The 19447-nt window shown below is 43.6% G+C and overlaps 1 protein-coding gene across 1 annotated transcript in view; it reads left to right on the top strand.

The window, feature by feature from the left end:
* ANKRD31 (ankyrin repeat domain 31) overlaps positions 1-19447 on the top strand; it is a 300863-nt gene that overhangs the window by 51267 nt on the left and 230149 nt on the right. The window contains exons 3-5 of the mRNA XM_077287427.1: positions 499-566; positions 14728-14816; positions 14955-15001. Coding sequence (XP_077143542.1) covers positions 499-566; positions 14728-14816; positions 14955-15001 — 204 coding nt within the window. The remainder of the gene's footprint in view (positions 1-498; positions 567-14727; positions 14817-14954; positions 15002-19447) is intronic.

Genomic DNA, 19447 nt, shown 5'->3' on the forward strand with positions numbered 1-19447 from the left:
AAAAAACGCAACTTTATTTTGGGCAGCATTCCCACATCCGTTTTCCTTATCTGTGCACAAACGTTTTTTTAATATGGACAGCACACTGACTCACAGAATTTAAAGAAAGCATTTACTCGTTTGATTTTTTTTACAGATACGTGTGTTCATCTGTTAAACTCGGTGGATGGCCTGTACTAATTTGGTTTTGTGGATCAGACTCGTCCATTCAAGTCTATGGGGATTTGTCAAAAATGGATGAAAAACAGAAGACCTTTGTTTTACTTTTGTTCTGTAACTTTTAACTGATCCATTGCTGAGTCTCAAAAGTTCAGACATTTCTGACTTTAATAAAAATGGATTAGAAAATAATAGAGGCGAAATGGATTACATGTGGGAGAAAAATAGTCTGTTTTTGATTTAATGTAAAAATGAAAAATGTGTATAAATGTAACCTAAGATGTAATGTGGTATCTGACTTTTTTAGATTGCTGATTGTTTTGTTTGTAAATTTTAAAGGATTTTTATAAATGATGACTACTCTCCCACATCTGATTCTGGTTTATGTCCTGGAAACAAAAATGTTGGTAAGTCACTTAACGTAGCCCTTAATGTTATCAACCTTTTATACAATATTCACCATATACGTGATTTTACAGATTCAATAATAGTTTATTACAAAATTTAACAAAATGTGTTTTGAGCATGTGCTGTCGCATATGGAGAAACATAAAATAAAGTGCATATTACAACTACAGGTTCATTCTTCTAGTAGCCAGTTTAACTTGCAGTAGAGAATGGATAAATCACGGAACCAGTGGTACCATCATTTCTCCTAACTGTCCGAAGAGCCGTTTTTTAACATGATAATGCCAATCCGCATGTTGCTCATGCTGTTGTGAGCAGCCTCAGCATGGCTGAAATGTTCGCCCATGCCCTGCAGTGGATCATCGAGCACATCTGGGACGTCATTGGCCGGCAATAAAGGGAGCAGCCTACAGCGGATCTAGATGGTTTGCCCAAGTGCATTCAGCGCGACAGAACATTCCTCAGACTATCATTAATAACAGCCAAAGTGTGTAAGTGCAGAGATTTCTTTGTATTGTGCTCATGCTAGATATTGAAAAAATTTAGATATTTTGAAATAGTTTTTTTCATTCTAGATAGCTTGCATACCATTAACATTATATATACAGTGGGTGAAATAAGTATTAAACACCTCACCAATTTTCTGAGTAAATATATTTCTAAAGGTGCTATTTGTCATGATTTCTCTGCTCAGTTGTCTTAGACCTAGTGAGTGACAGCTCAGTCGTCCAATCTAGTGCATGGGGCGTGCTGAGCTGTTGGTGTTTTGATTGACAGCTCAGCCATCCAATCTGAGATTGGGAGGTTCCTTCAGGTGTTACCTGTTCTAATGATTACCAGCTATTTAGATAAGCTGTCAGTCCCAGATCTCTGCCAATTATAGCATTTGCTCAGTGTTGCATGTTTGCCTTTTATTCCTGTGCTGTTTGTTGATCTATTGCTTCCTGACCTCGGACCTTGTTGTGACCATCCGTTTTTTGTCTAGCTCCTTTGATCCGATCCGCAATCTTCCAGGTATTTTGATCTTAGACCGTGATATAACTATGCCTTTGTCTTTCCCCTTTAATTTACTACGTTCTCTCTTGGTATCTGACACCGGAACGTTTGACTACCCTGCCTCACGGCTAGTCCGTGAGTATTGACTAGTGTCACGTTACGATGACCATATACTTTTTTCTCCCCACCAGTAAATCCAGTTTGTAAACTCTGTAATTTGGTGTCGAATCTGGCCAAGGAGTACCAAAACCAGGAATCTTCCCTGTCACAGCTGCATGGTCAGTTTTTTAGTACCTTGGGGGCTTCCCAAAGCTCTCCGCTACTGACTGTAGTTATAACTTCTGTGCCTTCTGATGTGCAGTTTGTCTCTCCCGAACCATTAGTGGCACTTCCTGATATCATTTTTGGGGAGAAACACCAGTTTAGGGTGTTCAGGAAGAGATTCAGACATATTTTACCTTATGATCCCGGTCTTGAGGGGATGAGTCCCATCGGGTGGGAATAATCATGTCCCTACTGCAAGGGCATCCTAATACATGGGCATTTTCTTTGTCCCTACTAGTCCCAGAACTGTCTTCTGTGATGCCTTTTTTGACTCTTTAGGCTACTTTCACACATCCGTCTTTTTTTGTTTCAGGCTAAATCCGTCTCTTTAGAGAAGAACCGGAACCGGAAAAAATAAAAAACGGAACCGGTTTTCCCCCCATTGACTTGTATTAGCGCCAGATCGCGCCGCATGGCCCAGCGCTCCTTCCGTTTTTTCCGGATCCGGCTAAAATTCCGATTCCGGCGTCTGGAAAAAACGTCTACTGTAATGTTTTTTGTCTGCGGCGAAATGGCCGGATCCGGCCCTTACGGCTTTTCGCTACAATGCATGTCTATGGACGCCGGATCCGAAAAAAGGCCGATCCGGCGGCCTGATCCGGCTTTTTACACTGAGCATGCTCAGAAACTATTGGCCTGCCCCCAGGACACATATATAAAGCAATGCCATTGAGGCCCTCACTCATTTCTAGCCATACTGCCAGCCAGAGAGCCCACACCCTGCCAAGACTGAAGAACCTGACAGCCAAGCCTGAGAGCAGAGCCTGCCACAGAGCCCAGCCAGCCAAGGCTGAGAGCGGAGCCTGCCACAGAGCCCAGCCAGCTATAAACCTGAGAGCGGAGCCTGCCACAGAGCCCAGCCAGCCAAGCCTGAGAGCAGAGCCTGCCACAGAGCCCAGCCAGCTATAAACCTGGGAGCAGAGCCTGCCACAGCCCAGCCAACCAAGTCTGAGAGCGGAGCCTACCACAGAGCCCAGCCAGCTATAAACCTCAGAGCGGAGCCTGCCACAGCCCAGCCAGCCAAGCCTGAGAGCGGAACCTGCCACAGAGCCCAGCCAGCTGTAACCTGCTACAGAGCCAAGCCAGCCAAGCCGTACCAAAGCAGCCATGTCTTCTTCTGAGAGCCCTCCCTCCCGTCGGCAGCGCACTGAAGTAAATATATATGTTTTTTACATAATTTTGCTCTCTCTCGCGCTCTCCCTCTCTCTTGTGTATGTGTGTGTGTATGTGTGTATGTGTGTGTGTGTGTTTGTGTGTGTGTATTTGTGTATGTATGTGTATATATTAATGTATTTTGCCATTTTTCTTCTTTGTAGGAAGCTGCTGAAGCTAGTGCCGCAGTCCAAGAGACGCTCCCAGAAGAAGAGGGAACGGGTGGAGAAAGACCTGGAGCGGGATCACAATTGGTATGTTTCTTTCATGTATCGCGGAACCACAACTTAACACTACACACAACACAACACAAGATACTTACAGATAGAACACAACACATACAAACTGATAAATTCAGACATCACACAACACATAAAAAATGATCATTATAGATATCACATGGCACACAACACATAAAAAGGCTACATACAAGCACATAATTGTTATGTTTTTTTTCTTCTAGAGATTCTGGTGCTCAATCCAGAGGCCCTGCCCTGCCCTAGGCTCTGTTTAACCCCTTAATCCCATTGGACGTACTATCCCGTCAAGGTGACCTGGGACTTAATTCCCAGTGACGGGATAGTACGTCCAGCGCGATCGGCAGCGCTCACGGGGGGAGCGCGGCCGATCACGGCCGGGTGTCAGCTGATTATCACAGCTGACATCCGGCACTATGTGCCAGGAGCGGTCACGGACCGCCCCCGGCACAGTAACCCCCAGCACACTGCGATCAAACATGATCGCAGTGTTCCGGCGGTATAAGGAAGCATCGCGCAGGGAGGGGGCTCCCTGCGGGCTTCCCTGAGACCCCCGGAGCAACGCGATGTGATCGCGTTGCTGCGAGGGTCTCTTACCTCCTATTCCTGCAGGCCCCGGATCCAAAATGGCCGCGGGGCTGCATCCGGGTCCTGCAGGGATTACTTCCAGGTGCAGACCAGGCTCTGGTAAGCCTGCAGCGCTCTAAGACAGATCGTCGATCTGACAGAGTGCTGTGCAAACTGTCAGATCAGCGATCTGTGATGTCCCCCCGGGACAAAGTAAAAAAGTAAAAAAAAAAAAAAATCCACATGTGTAAAAAAAAATAAATCCTAAATAAATTAAAAAAAAAAATATATATATTATTCCCATAAATACATTTCTTTATCTAAATAAAAAAACAAACAATAAAAGTACACATATTTAGTATCGCCGCGTCCGTAACGACCCAACCTATAAAACTATCCCACTAGTTAACCCCTTCAGTGAACACCGTAAGAAAAAAAAAACCGAGCCAAAAAAACAACGCTTTATTATCATACCGCCGAACAAAAAGTGGAATAACACGCGATCAAAAAGACGGATATAAATAACTATGGTACCGCTGAAAACGTCATCTTGTCCCGCAAAAAACGAGCCGCCATACAGCATCATAAGCAAAAAAATGAAAAAGTTATAGTCCTCAGAATAAAGCGATGCCAAAATAATAATTTTTTCTATAAAATAGCTTTTATCGTATAAAAGCGCAAAAACATTAAAAAATGATATAAATGAGATATCACTGTAATCGTACTGACCCGACGAATAAAACTGCTTTATCCATTTTACCAAATGTGGAACGGTATAAACGCCTCCCCCAAAAGAAATTCATGAATAGCTGGTTTTTGGTCATTCTGCCTCACAAAAATCGGAATAAAAAGTGATCAAAAACTGTCACGTGTCCGAAAATGTTACCAATAAAAACGTCAACTCGTCCCGCAAAAAACAAGACCTCACATGACTCTGTGGACTAAAATATGGAAAAATTATAGCTCTCAAAATGTGGAGACGCAAAAACTTTTTTGCTATAAAAAAGCGTCTTTTAGTGTCTGACAGCTGCCAATCATAAAAATCCGATATAAAAAACGCTATAAAAGTAAATCAAACCCCCCTTCATCACCCCCTTAGTTAGGGAAAAATAATAAAATTAAAAAAAATGTGTTTATTTCCATTTTCCCATTAGTATTAGGGTTAGGGCTAGAGTTAGGGCTAGGGTTAGGGTTGGAGCTAAAGTTAGGGTTAGGGTTGGGGCTAAAGTTAGGATTAGGGTTGGGGCTAAAGTTAGGGTTAGGGTTTGGATTACATTTACAGTTGGGATTAGGGTTGGGATTAGAGTTAGGGGTGTGTCAGGGTTAAGGGTGCGGTTAGGGTTACCGTTGGGATTAGGGTTAGGGGTGTGTTTGTATTAGGGTTTCAGGTAGAATTGGGGAGTTTCCACTGTTCAGGCACATCAGGGGCTCTCCAAACGCGACATGGCATCCGATCTCAATTCCAGCCAATTCTGCGTTGAAAAAGTGTTCACTTCCCTTCCAAGCTCTCCCGTGCGCCCAAACAGGGGTTTACCCCAACATAAGGGGTGTCCGCGTACTCGGGACAAATTGGACAACAACTTTTGGGGTCCAAGTTCTCTTGTTATCCTTGAGAAAATAAAAATTTGGGGGGCTAAAAATCATTTTTGTGGGAAAAAAAGATTTTTTATTTTCATGGCTCTGCGCTGTAAACTGTAGTGAAACACTTGGGGGTTCAAGGTTCTCACAACACATCTAGATAAGTTCCTTGGGAGGTCTAGTTTCCAATATGGGGTCACTTGTGGGGGGTTTGTACTGTTTGGGTACATCAGGGGCTCTGCAAATGCAACGTGACGCCTGCAGACCAATCCATCTAAGTCTGCATTCCAAATGGCGCTCCTTCCCTTCTGAGCTCTGCCATGCGCCCAAACAGTGGTTCCCCCCCCCCACATACGGGGTATCAGCGTACTCAGGACAAATTGGACAACAACTTTTGGGGTCCATTTTCTCCTGTTACCCTTGGGAAAATACAAAACTGGGGGCTAATAAATGATTTTTGTGGAAAAAAAAAATATTTTTTATTTTCACGGCTCTGCGTTATAAACTGTAGTGAAACACTTGGGGGTTCAAAGTTCTCACAACACATCTAGATAAGTTCCTTGAGAAGTCTAGTTTCCAATATGGGGTCACTTCTTGGGGGTTTCTACTGTTTGGGTACATCAGGGGCTCTGCAAATGCAATGTGACGCCTGCAGACCAATCCATCTAAGTCTGCATTCCAAATGGAGCTCCTTCCCTTCCGAGCTCTGCCATGTGCCCAAACAGTGGTTCCTCCCCACATACGGGGTATCAGTGTACTCAAGACAAATTGGACAACAACTATTGGGGTCCAATTTATCCTGTTACCCTTGTGAAAATACAAAACTGGGGGCTAAAAAAATCATTTTTGTGAAAAAGAATTTTTATTTTCACGGCTCTGCGTTATAAACTGTAGTGAAACACTTGGAGGTTCAAAGCTCTCAAAACACATCTAGATAAGTTCCTTAGGGGTCTACTTTCCAAAATGGTGTCACTTGTGGGGGTTTTAATGTTTAGGCACATCAGGGGCTCTCCAAACGCGACATGGTGTCCCATCTCAATTCCAGTCAATTTTGCATTGAAAAGTCAAACGGCGCTCCTTCCCTTCCGAGCTCTGCCATGCGCCCAAACAGTTGTTTACCCCCACATATGGGGTATCAGCGTACTCAGGACAAATTGCACAACATCTTTTGGGGTCCAATTTCTTCTCTTACCCTTGGGAAAATAAAAAATTGGGGGCGAAAAGATCATTTTTGTGAAAAAATATGATTTTTTATTTTTACGGCTCTGCATTATAAACTTCTGTGAAGCACTTGTTGGGTCAAAGTGCTCACCACACATCTAGATAAGTTCCTTATGGGGTCTACTTTCCAAAATGGTGTCACTTGTGGGGGGTTTCAATGTTTAGGCACATCAGGGGCTCTCCAAACGCAACATGGCGTCCTATCTCAATTCCAGTCAATTTTGCATTGAACAGTCAAATGGCGCTCCTTCCCTTCCGAGCTCTGCCATGCGCCCAAACAGTGGTTTACCCCCACATATGGGGTATCAGCTCAGGACAAATTGTACAACAACTTTTGGGGTCCATTTTCTCCTGTTACCCTTGGTAAAATAAAACAAATTGGAGCTGAAATAAATTTTGTGTGAAAAAAAGTTAAATGTTCATTTTTATTTAAACATTCCAAAAATTCCTGTGAAACACCTGAAGGGTTAATAAACTTCTTGAATGTGGTTTTGAGCACCTTCAGGGGTGCAGTTTTTAGAATAGTGTCACACTTGGGTATTTTCTATCATATAGACCCCTCAAAATGACTTCAAATGAGATGTGGTCCCTAAAAAAAATGGCGTTGTAAAAATGAGAAATTTCTGGTCAACTTATCTATATATATAATTGTCTAAGGGTACTTCCGTCTGTCCTTCTGTCTGTCACCGTTATTCTTTCGCTGATTGGTCTCGGCAGCTGCCTGTCATGGCTGTCGCGACCAATCAGCGACGCGCACAGTCCAGAAAAAAATGTCCGCTTACTCCCCGCACTCACTGCCGGCGCCCGCATACACCGCTCACACAGGGTTAATGCCGGCGGTAACGGACCGCGTTATGCCGCGGGTAACGCACTCCGTTACCGCTGCTATTAACCCTGTGTGTCCCCAACTTTGTACTATTGACGCTGCCTATGCGGCATCAATAGTACAAAATGTAATGTTAAAAATAATAAATAAAAAAAAAACCTGCTATACTCACCCTCCGCCGCCTTTCTCGCTCCTCGCCACGCTCTCCGGACCGCTCCATTACAAGCGTCAGCTTGCGGTGCGGTCCCGTCCCAGGGCTGGTGTGCGGCAAGGACCTGCCGTGACGTCACGGTCATGTGACCGCAACGTCTTCATAGGTCCTGCTCCCACCAGCCCTGGCACTTGCAATGGAACTCGGCTTCAGGAAAATGGCCGCCGCGATCTCGATCTGCGCACGCGCAGCATCCAGCGGCCATTTTCCTGAAGCTGACCACTACCATCTGCACAGGATCCCAGGAAGAGAAGAGGCAGGACGCAGAGGAGCAGCGACAAGAATGGTGAGTATGATACACTACAAGGGGCCCTCGGATCGTTAGGTGAGTATGTTTATTTTTTATTTTTTGGCCCTATACGTGCCTCGGTAATATACTACGTCACTGGGCAATATCCTACGTGGCTCTGCTGTATACTACAAGGCTGGGCAATATACTACGTGGCTGGGCAATATACTACAAGGCTGGGCAATATACTACAAAGCTGTGCAATATACTATGTGGCTCTGTGCAATATACTACGTAGCTGCGCAATATCCTACGTCGCTGTGCTGTATACTATGTAGCTGGGCAATATACTACGTCGCTGGGCAATATACTACGTGACTGGGCAATATACTACGTAAATGGGCAATATACTACGTGGACATGCATACTCTAGAATACCCGATGCGTTAGAATCGGGCCACCATCTAGTAACCCTTATAACTCCCTAACAAAAAAAAAATTTGTTTCCAAAATTGTGCTGATGTAAAGTAGACATGTGGGAAATGTTACTTATTAAGTATTTTGCGTGATTTAAGGGCATAAAAATTCAAAGTTGGAAAATTGCGAAATTTTCAAAATTTTCGCCAAATTTCCATTTTTTTCACAAATAAACGCAGGTAATATCAAAGAAATGTTACCACTATCATGAAGTACAATATGTCACGAGAAAACAATGTCAGAATCGCCAAGATCCGTTGAAGCGTTCCAGAGTTATAACCTCATAAAGGGACAGTGGTCAGAATTGTAAAAATTGGCCCGGTCATTAACGTGCAAACCACCCTCGGGGCTTAAGGGGTTAATTGTGCACCTGTGTCTCAGCCTGTCTCACCCTTTATCCGTGGTGCTCTTTGGGCAGTGTGGGAGTTAAACCTGAAGTGTCTGTCTGGACCTGGTCAACCTTTATCTGCGCTTGCCCTCTCTGGCACCATGGGAGTGATTCAGAAATGCTTGAGGTACAGCTTGCATTTAATGTGGTCTTGCTTTTTAGGAGGCCTTTATGGCACAGCGAATATAAAAAACGTAGAGTAGGACTGCCCCATTATGAGAATGCCGTGACGTGGCGGGGTAGCTCAAAGAATTGATCAATTGTTTGCTAAATGTCTCATTTTGAAATACAGTTAGAAATTAGTATGTGCATGTGCACCTTATGTATTGCGTTCTGACCATAAGCAGTGCTGGATTCTCCCCTCTTTTGCAATCCAGAGGTCCTCCCAGTGTCTCCCAGGGTCGTCGGCGTGAGAGTTATGGCAGCCGTCGTCGTGTAAGCATATATGTAGTTGTTTTTTTTTTGAGGTTTATTCTTTATGTTTACAATTTTGTTTTAATTTTTTTCCCTTTTTTATAACCGGTTTCACGGCGTGCTCCTGATTCTGACGGTGAGGAGGTCGGCCTCGATATTGACCTCCTCATCGATCTTGTCCGAGACAGGGAGCCGCTGTGGAACATGGATGACCGCCGCCATGCTGATATCACAGTGACCCGTTGACTCTGGGAGCAAATCTGCCAAGAGCTTATAGCGAAGTGGGAGGACCTCGATGTTCGGGCCCAGAATCAAGAACGTAAGTATACACAGTTCAGTTTTCTTGATGCATTCTAAGTATTGTTTCTAACCAATTAGTGTTTCTCCTTTTTTAACAGGTGAGAGGATTGTGAAAAGGTGGCGGTCGATCAGGGATCACTTTAAGAAGGAGTTCAACAAAGAGATGCGGGCCCCCAAGTGGATCTGGAGGACGCAGGAGCAAATACAAGTATGCCCAAGCCTTGTCGTTCCTCAGGTCAACGATGGTGACACGAAGGTAAATATTACCCACCACATGTACTAACCAATGTTTAACATGTCTAAACCTCTTTTGCTCTTTCAGCCAGGGCCATGCAATGACAGTATATTGTTTGTTTTTCTCTTTTGTTCCACAGCACCGTCGGGAGCACTCGGGAGCCTGCAGCACAGTTGAACCCTTCTGGGGTGATCCCTCAGGAGGCCGCCACCGAGGGACACTTTGACAGTGATAACCCCTCTGCACCTTCCCACTCTGCACCTTCCCACACATCGGATTCCTCTGTCCCATCCACGAGCGCTGGAGCATCCTGGCCGGTTCCATTGTATGTATCTGCTGGCGAGGATATAGCGTTTCCTGTACCCCACCCCTCTGCTGCTGCCACCTCTAGTAGACCTGTAGCATCGGGTCGCCTTCGGCAGAGGGGTCAGGTACAGAGTTATGCGCCCGAGTTCTTACACCTGAACGCATCCTTCCAGAACTGTCTGAAAGTTTTGTCCGAGCAAATGGCTGCAGGTTTTAATTTAATAAATAAATGTATACTCGAGATGCATTCACTTCTGTTAGTCTACGTTCACATTTGCGGTCTGCGCCGCAGCGTCGGGTGCCGCAGCATCGCCGCATGCGTCATGCGCCCCTATATTTAACATGGGGGCGCATGGACATGCGTCGCACTTGCGTTTTGCGCCGCATGCGTCACTGCGGCGCACGCGTCCGGGCGCAGAGGACGCAGCAAGTTGCATTTTTGCTGCGTCCAAAATCAATCAAAAAAAGGACGCATGCGGCGCAAAACGCAGCGTTGTGCATGCGTTTTGCTGCGTTTTTGTTTGCGTTGTGCGTTGCGGCGCCGACGCTGCGGCGCACAACGCAAATATGAACGTAGCCTTTACGATGCCTTCAGAGGCAAGACAGTCACCGAACAACACTTTTTTCCAGTCGGTACTTGAGCAAATGGAGACGCTATCTGCTTCTCAGCAGATGCAAGTAATGGAATCCTGCCAGTCTACTCTAGCGCTCATTGCCTCAAGAGCAGAGACTCTTGCCACCCATGCTGCAACTGCCCCCCCTTCCTCCACTGTCCATCACTACAACCACACCATCACCCACATCGTGCCCGTGCCCCGTTCTACCAGCCACAACACTTCCAGCGTTCCCGTGCCCCTTCCCACCAGCCACACTACCAGCGTCCTGCCCGTGCCCCTTCCCACCAATATGATGATCCCGACCCATACCACTTCCCATCCACTTCACCCGCGCCTCCTCTCCCTGGCCACTACCACCAGCCTGTTTCACCTCCTTCCCAACCCTCTTCTCCACCCATCACTGCTTCTGCCTCCCAATCCTCCCAAAACATCACCTACACCCCTCCATCCTACCAAATTCCTAACCCCAATCCCACTTTCCTGTCCACCCGCTCAATTGCCTTCTCCACTCCTTCACCACTACCTATTGATCCTTCCCCACCACCAACACATTCCTCTCTCCATACTCCCACTGTCGAAGTGTCCCTATCCGACAGCCCCTCCAGCACTATCTCCACCCGACTTATTCAAATCTATAGTTTTGTGTTCAGCAAAATCAAGTTTATTTTTGTGTTGCAAAATAAGTTTTTTTTTGTTTAAAAAAAAAAAAATTGTAATAAAACTGTGTTGTTTAAAGCTATTTTGTATTTTCTTTATAAGGTATAGATAACACTTTGGTTAAACAAGGTTTATTGGTCAGAGGTAAAATACTTTGGGTACAACCCAAACAGGTACACAACTTGGGTAAAAGGTAAAACCAAACAGGTACACAACTTGGGTATAAGGTAAAATCAAACAGGTACACTACTTTGGTAAAAGGTAAAATCAAACAGGTACACAACTTTGGTAAAAGGTAAAACACTTGTTACAAGGAAAAAGACAAATTGTTCAAACTCTCTCATCCTGCCAGTCTATTCTTCCTTCGGGTGAAATAAAATATTCTGCAAATTGATCCCGAATTCGGGAAACAGTCGCAGAACTTCTATACATTTGGTTGCTATAATCATCCAAGGTGGTTTGTTGAGACTGGTCCTCAATGGAAATCTGTTCCTTGGATAGCACATAATTGTGCAGGATAACACACGCTTTCACTACCTCATCCACAGTGTCTGTCTTCAAGTTAATAGCTGTCAGTAGAACTCTCCATTTTGCGGTTAAGATCCCAAATGCAAAATTCTTTCAGTATTGTTTAAACCACGGCCGGAGTAGGGTTTCAAAAGATGTTCTGAAAGCTGAAAGGCTTCATCCCCAACACCAACAAAAGGCATTGGTGGCTCAGATGTTTGAGGCAGTGGTCTTGGGGGGAATTGAAAGGTTTTTCCATACAAATGCCGCCCCATAGAAGACAGTTTGAAAACTTGCGAATCATTAGAGCGGCCATACGCCCCAATATCCACTGCTACAAATTTGTAATCCGCATCGGCAATGTCCATCAGCACGATGGAAAAGTACTTTTTATAATTAAAATATTCTGATCCAGAACCAGCCGGTTTCACGATACGGATGTGTTTCCTGTCCACCGCACCCAAGCAATTGGGAAACTGACACACTTCCTGGAATCTGTCTGCTACTTCCAACCAAGTCTGCATTGTGGGATGTGGAATAAAATCATCATGCAGAGAGTCCTACAGTGCACGGCAAGTGTGCCTCACTATTCCAGATATGGTTGAAATTCCCAGTCTGAACTGGAAATGTAGTGAAGACAGGGATTCTCCAGTAGCTAGGAATCTGTAAACAAAAGCAAGGCAGAAATTACTACAAATTCAAAATATCAATCAATGAAAGTGTGCTACAAGAGTACATCCAAAAAGAATGCTTACCGAAGAGTGACCATCAGACGCTCAGCCGGTGTAATGGAGAATCTGCAATATGTATCACTCCTTCTTATTAGATGTTCAACCCACTCCACCAATACATCAAAGTTCTCCGCTTTCATCCGCATATAGGTGAAAAACGTCTCTGGATCTCCTCGTAGCTCGATGTATAAAGTGGAAAACACTCCCTGCGTCATTCTCTGTGCCGTGATGGGGTGGATCCTCAAACGGCGTCGGCGCAGACGCATGGTGCGCTCTCTCTCTCACTCCTTCTCAACAATTGTTTTCAATCGATTCGCCTCTACGATGAAATCCACGTTGTTCTGCAGAATCTTCGCAATAATGCCGTCCATCTTGCTCTGTATCTTGCTCCTCTCAAACCTGTCACTGATGGGCTGTAGGAACACTGTATATATAGTTTTCAGGGGGCCAATCACATTTTTAGCCTGTCGGGGCGTTTTTAAAAACCGGATCCATCAAAAAACGGATAGAAAAACGGATGAAACGGATGCCAACCGGATGGGACAGATCCGGTTTTCTGCCGGATCCGGACATCAGATTCGGCAGAAAACCGGATCTGTCCCATCCAGTTTTTACAAAATAAGCCGGATCCGGTGCTGCGGAGCGACGCCGGAATCGGCATGCGGCGAAAAACCTGATGTGTGAAAATAGCCTTAGTGATCATCTATGATCAATCTGACAAGGTCCAGGTTGCAGAGACAAGGTCTATAGTTCCAATTTCCGGCAATGGTTCTCTGAAGTGTTGCGAAATGATGCAGCTCTCATGTGCCAGTTACACAGAGGTCTTTCTGATACTCTGCTCTGGCTTTGCATATGCCACCTTGTTCCTTGGGGGAGGCTATGGCTCAGGTCATTCAAATACTGTAGATTGAAGAATTTGTGAGAGATGTGGTAAGCGACAAAGGGTTTCAGTCATTTTTTCCGAGTCCGTCCATTTACCTGAGGTGGAACCAATGGACATTGGAGTTGTCAGCTCTTGAGCCATTGAGAGGAGACGTCGATGCTATCTCAGACTCTGCCTTTACTGTGGTCGCACACACAGTTTGTTTACATACTCCTCTTGCAGACCAAGCAGCTTATTGGGCTTGTATTCTAAGCTCACAGCTATATTTATCACCACCGTCTGCTCTCCCACTGCAATCTAATTGGCTGTTATTATCTGTCCTAGCCCTGTCATTCATTCCAATATTGGAAGTGATAGTGATCCTGGTACTCTCATCTGTAGAAGTGCATCTCTAATCATGTACACCTTACATCACATCAACAGTGGTGATAGAGCTGTTACATGTTCCCCACATCACCCCTGTACATAGGTTAAAGGCTGAAGGCCAGGGTTCCTCTGGAATCTGCCAGGTGGGATGGCTTGCGCTAAGTCTGTCCAAGGTGGCCTTTTTGGGTCTGTGACCTCTGACAGCCGTTAGAACTGGTTGCTGCCAGATCTGAACTGATGGCATTGCTGGACTTCTGATTTCAAACGCAAGTAAGCATGGTGTGTCTTTCATCTGCTGCACTAAGTTTCATTGGCCAATCACTGTGCCTACAGTCCTAAAAGTTGCCTAAATACAGTTTGGCCTTATCCATCATGTAGTACCATCGAGTAAACGTCTGATTGGCTTTAAATCTATTCTGCAGCAGGACAACTACCCCAAACATACAGCCAATGTCATTAAAAACTATTTTCAGTGCAAAAAGGAGTCCAGGAAGTGATGATATAGACTGCAAATTCCCTGATCTCAACATTATCGAGTCTGTCTGGGATTGCATGTAGAGAAGAATTTGTACAAGCCTAAATCCACAGAAGATCTGTGCTTAGTTCTCCAAGATATTTGGAACAACCTCCCTGCAGAGGTCCTTCAAAAAGTGTGTGAAAATATATCTAGACTAGAGGAATTGATGCTTTGATGCTGTTGTGACGGCAATAGGTGGTCAAACCAAATATTGATTTGATGTAGATTTATTTTTATTGCTAATTTTTGTTAATTGATATAAATAAACTATTAACTCTTCTATTTTTGTAAACATTCTCACTTTGCAGCATTTTATCTTACTTGCACTATAATTGTAATATATATTTGTACTTTGTAAAAGTCTTGAACAAGTTGAAGCAAATGTAACTCACGTTTTACAGTCCTAGGTGAACAGTCTCCAGAAATACATTTGGTTTCAAAATTTTTCCCAGCTGCACAGGCCAACAGTATGGAAACTGCATCGAAACAGGTATTACTTAGTGGCATTCAGTGGCATTTATTACTTTTATAATGTGAGCATGTTGAATGCACACTGCTGATCAAGTATTAGCTTCATATGGAAGATAATGGCTGTTCTGCATCTTTAATTGTTTCATGTTTGCACTAGGTTTCTGATACACTATTAGAGGAGGAGGCTTCTCAGTCTTTATTAAGGTACTAAAACGAGAATATGAGAATGAATTAATTTGTCTGGTAAATATTATTATTATTTGTTTTAAAGTGCTCTTAAAAGTTTATTTCCAGAATTACAGGTTATCCCCTATCCAGATGGGTTTCTGTAAGTCTCTCAAGTCTCTTCACAACTGAATTGGCAAACAATGTGTTTATAGTTAAGACAATAATCAAAAAAGCAAAATGTAACACTGTGGCCAAGAGAAGAAAAGTATCTCTCTTCCTAAATAAACCACCAAGAGAAGTGAAAATAGAGGAATACTCCCAGAAATATTGTGAACCAAGGAACGGAGTAGAAGAATCATCCACCAAAATAAATAAAAAATAGTTTTTATTAAAGTATCACAAATAAATTAATTATGTTCGATAGACAATGAATTTATATGTGATATTTTAACCCCTTTACTCCCAAGGGTGGTTTGCACGTTAATGACCAGGCCAATTTTTACAATTCTGACCACTGTCCCTTTATGAGGTTATAACTCTGGAACGCTTCAACAGATCCCGGTGATTCTGACATTGTTTTCTCGTGATATATTGTACTTCATGATAGTGGTAAAATTTCTTTGATATTACCTGCGTTTATTTGTGAAAAAAATTGAAATTTGGCGAAAATTTGGAAAATTTGGCAATTTTCAAACTTTGAATTTGTATGCCCTAAAATCACGCAAAATACTTAATAAGTAACATTTCCCACATGTCTACTTTACATCAGCACAATTTTGGAACCAAATTTTTTTTGTTAGGGAGTTATAAGGGTTAAAAGTTGACCAGAAATTTCTCATTTTTACAACACCATTTTTTTTTAGGGACCACATCTCATTTAAAGTCATTTTGAGGGGTCTATATGATAGAAAATACCCAAGTGTGACACCATTCTAAAAACTGCACCCCTCAAGGTGCTCAAAACCACATTCAAAAAGTTTATTAACCCTTAAGGTGTTTCACAGGAATTTTTGGAATGTTTAAATAAAAATTAACATTTAACTTTTTTTCACACAAAATTTATTTCAGCTCCAATTTGTTTTATTTTACCAAGGGTAACAGGAGAAAATGGACCCCAAAAGTTGTTGTACAATTTGTCCTGAGTACGCTGATACCCCATATGTGGGGGTAAACCACTGTTTGGGCGCATGGCAGAGCTCGGAAGGAAAGGAGCGCCATTTTGCTTTTCAATGCAAAATTGACTGGAATTGAGATGGGACGCCATGTTGCGTTTGGAGAGCCCCTGATGTGCCTAAACATTGAAACCCCCCACAAGTGACACCATTTTGGAAAGTAGACTCCCTAAGGAACGTATCTACATGTGTGGTGAGCACTTTGACCCACCAAGTGCTTCACAGAAGTTTATAATGCAGAGCCGTAAAAATAAAAAATCATATTTTTTCACAAAAATGATCTTTTCGCCCCAAATTTTTTATTTTCCCAAGGGTAAGAGAAGAAATTAGACCACAAAAGTTGTTGTGCAATTTGTCCTGGGTACGACGATACCCCATATGTGGGGGTAAACCACTGTTTGGGCGCATGGCAGAGCTCGGAAGGGAAGGAGCGCCGTTTGACTTTTCAATGCAAAATTGACTGGAATTGAGATGGGACACCATGTCGCGGTTGGAGAGCCCCTGATGTGCCTAAACATTAAAACCCCCACAAGTGACACCATTTTGGAAAGTAGACCCCCTAAGGAACTTATCTAGATGTGTTTTGAGAGCTTTGAAGCCCCAAGTGTTTCACTACAGTTTATAACGCAGAGCCGTGAAAATAATTTTTTTTTTCACAAAAATGATTTTTTAGCCCCCAGTTTTATATTTTCACAAGGGCAAAAGGATAAATTGGACCCCAATAGTTGTTGTCCAATTTGTTCTGAGTACGCTGATACCCCATATGTGGGGGGGAACCACTGTTTGGGCGCATGGCAGAGCTCGGAAGGGAAGGAGCGCCATTTGGAATGCAGACTTAGATGGATTGGTCTGCAGGCGTCACGTTGCATTTGCAGAGCCCCTGATGTACCCAAACAGTAGAAACCCCCCACAAGTGACCCCATATTGGAAACTAGACCTCCCAAGGAACTTATCTAGATGTGTTGTGAGAACTTTGAACCCCCAAGTGTTTCACTACAGTTTACAACGCAGAGCCGTGAAAATAAAAAATCTTTTTTTTTTCCACAAAAATGATTTTTAGCCCCCCTAATTTTTATTTTCCCAAGGATAACAAGAGAACTTGGACCTCAAAAGTTGTTGTCCAATTTGTCCCGAGTACGCTGATACCCCATATGTTGGGGTAAACCCCTGTTTGGGCGCACTGGAGAGCTCGGAAGGGAAGGAGCACTGTTTTAGTTTTTCAACGCAGAATTGGCTGGAATTGAGATCGGACGCCATGTCGCGTTTGGAGAGCCCCTGATGTGCCTAAACAGTGGAAACCCCCAATTCTACCTGAAACCCTAATCCAACCACACCCCTAACCCTAATCCCACTGGTAACCCTAACCACACCCCTAACTCTAATCCCAACCGTAAATGTAATCCAAATCCTAACTTTATCCCCAACCCTAACTTTAGCCCTAACCCTAACTTTAGCCCCAACCCTAACTTTAGCCCCAACCCTAACTTTAGCCCTAACCCTAACTTTAGCTCCAACCCTAGCCCCAACCTTAGCCCTAACCCCAACCCTAGCCCTAACCCTAATGGGAAAATGGAAATAAATACATTTTTTTAATTTTATTTTTTTTCCCTAACTAAGGGGGTGATGAAGGGGGGTTTGATTTACTTTTATAGCGTTTTTTATATCGGATTTTTATGATTGGCAGCTGTCACACACTAAAAGACGCTTTTTATAGCAAAAAAGTTTTTGCGTCTCCACATTTTGAGACCTATAATTTTTCCATATTTTGGTCCACAGAGTCATGTGAGGTCTTGGTTTTTGCGGGACGAGTTGATGTTTTTATTGGTAACATTTTCGGACACGTGACAGTTTTTGATCGCTTTTTATTCCGATTTTTGTGAGGCAGAATTACCAAAAACCAGCTATTCATGAATTTCTTTTGGGGGAGGCACTTATACCGTTCCACGTTTGGTAAAATGGATAAAGCAGTTTTATTCTTCGGGTCAGTACGATTACAGCAATCATTTATATAATTTTTTTATGTTTTGGCGCTTTTATACGATAAAAGCTATTTTATAGAAAAAATAATTATTTTGGCATCGCTTTATTCTGAGGACTATAACATTTTTATTTCTTTGCTTATGATGCTGCATGGCGGCTCGTTTTTTGCAGGACAAGATGACGTTTTCAGTGGTACCATGGTTATTTATATCCGTCTTTTTGATCGCGTGTTATTCCACTTTTTGTTCGGCGGTATGATAATAAAGCGTTTTTTGCCTCGTTATTTTTTTTTTCTTGCGGTGTTCACTGAAGGGGTTAACTAGTGGGACAGTTTTGTAGGTTGGTGTTGTGAATTCCGTTCTCGGGCTCCCTCCTGTGGTCATGAATGGTACTTTGTTGAGTTCTGTTCGAGCAGAGTTGCTCCCTCACATCGTGAGTCGGTTTGAGGGTCTTTAGTATTCTCTGCGTGGATATTTTTGTAGTATTTTATACTGACCGCACAGTTCCCTTGCTATCTTCTTACTATTTAGTACTAGTGGGCCTCCTATGCTAAAACCTGTTTTCATTCCTATGTTTGTATTTTCCTCTGACTCACCGTCATTATTTGTGTGGGATGACTTTACTTTTGGGGAAATTTCTCTGAGGCAAGTGAGGCTTTTGTTTCTCTCTAGGGGTGGCTAGTTCTCAGGCTGTGAAGAGGCGTCTGGGGAGAGTTAGGTACCCTCCACGGCTGCCTATAGTGTGTGTGATAGGATCAGGGTTGCGGTCAGTAAAGTTTCCACGTCCCCAGAGCTTGTCCTATATTTCTGGTTTACCTATCAGGTCATCTCAAGTGTTCCTAACCACTAGGTCCATAACAGGTTGGGTCGTTACGGATGCGGCGATAATAAATATGTGTACTTTTATTGTTTTTTTTATTATTTAGATAAAGAAATGTATTTTTGGGAATAATATTTTTTTTTCTTTATTTAGGAATTTTTTTATTTTTTTTAACACATGTGGATTTTTTTTTTTTTTTTTTACTTTTTTACTTTGTCCCAGGGGGGGACATCACAGATCGCTGACCTGACAGTTTGCACAGCACTCTGTCAGATCAGCGATCTGACTTACAGCGCTGCAGGCTTACCAGCGCCTGCTCTGGACCCAGAAGTAGTCCCTGCAGGACCCGGATGCAGCCCCGCGGCCATTTTGGATCCGGGGCCTGCAGGGATAGGAGGTAAGAGACGCTCGGAGCAACGCGATCACATCGCGTTGCTTCGAGGGTCTCAGGGAAGCACGCAGGGAGCCCCCTCCCTGCGCGATGCTTCCCTATACCGCTGGAACACTGCGA

Source organism: Ranitomeya variabilis, chromosome 1, assembly GCF_051348905.1.
Source record: "Ranitomeya variabilis isolate aRanVar5 chromosome 1, aRanVar5.hap1, whole genome shotgun sequence".
In the NCBI taxonomy this organism is placed as follows: domain Eukaryota; kingdom Metazoa; phylum Chordata; class Amphibia; order Anura; family Dendrobatidae; genus Ranitomeya; species Ranitomeya variabilis.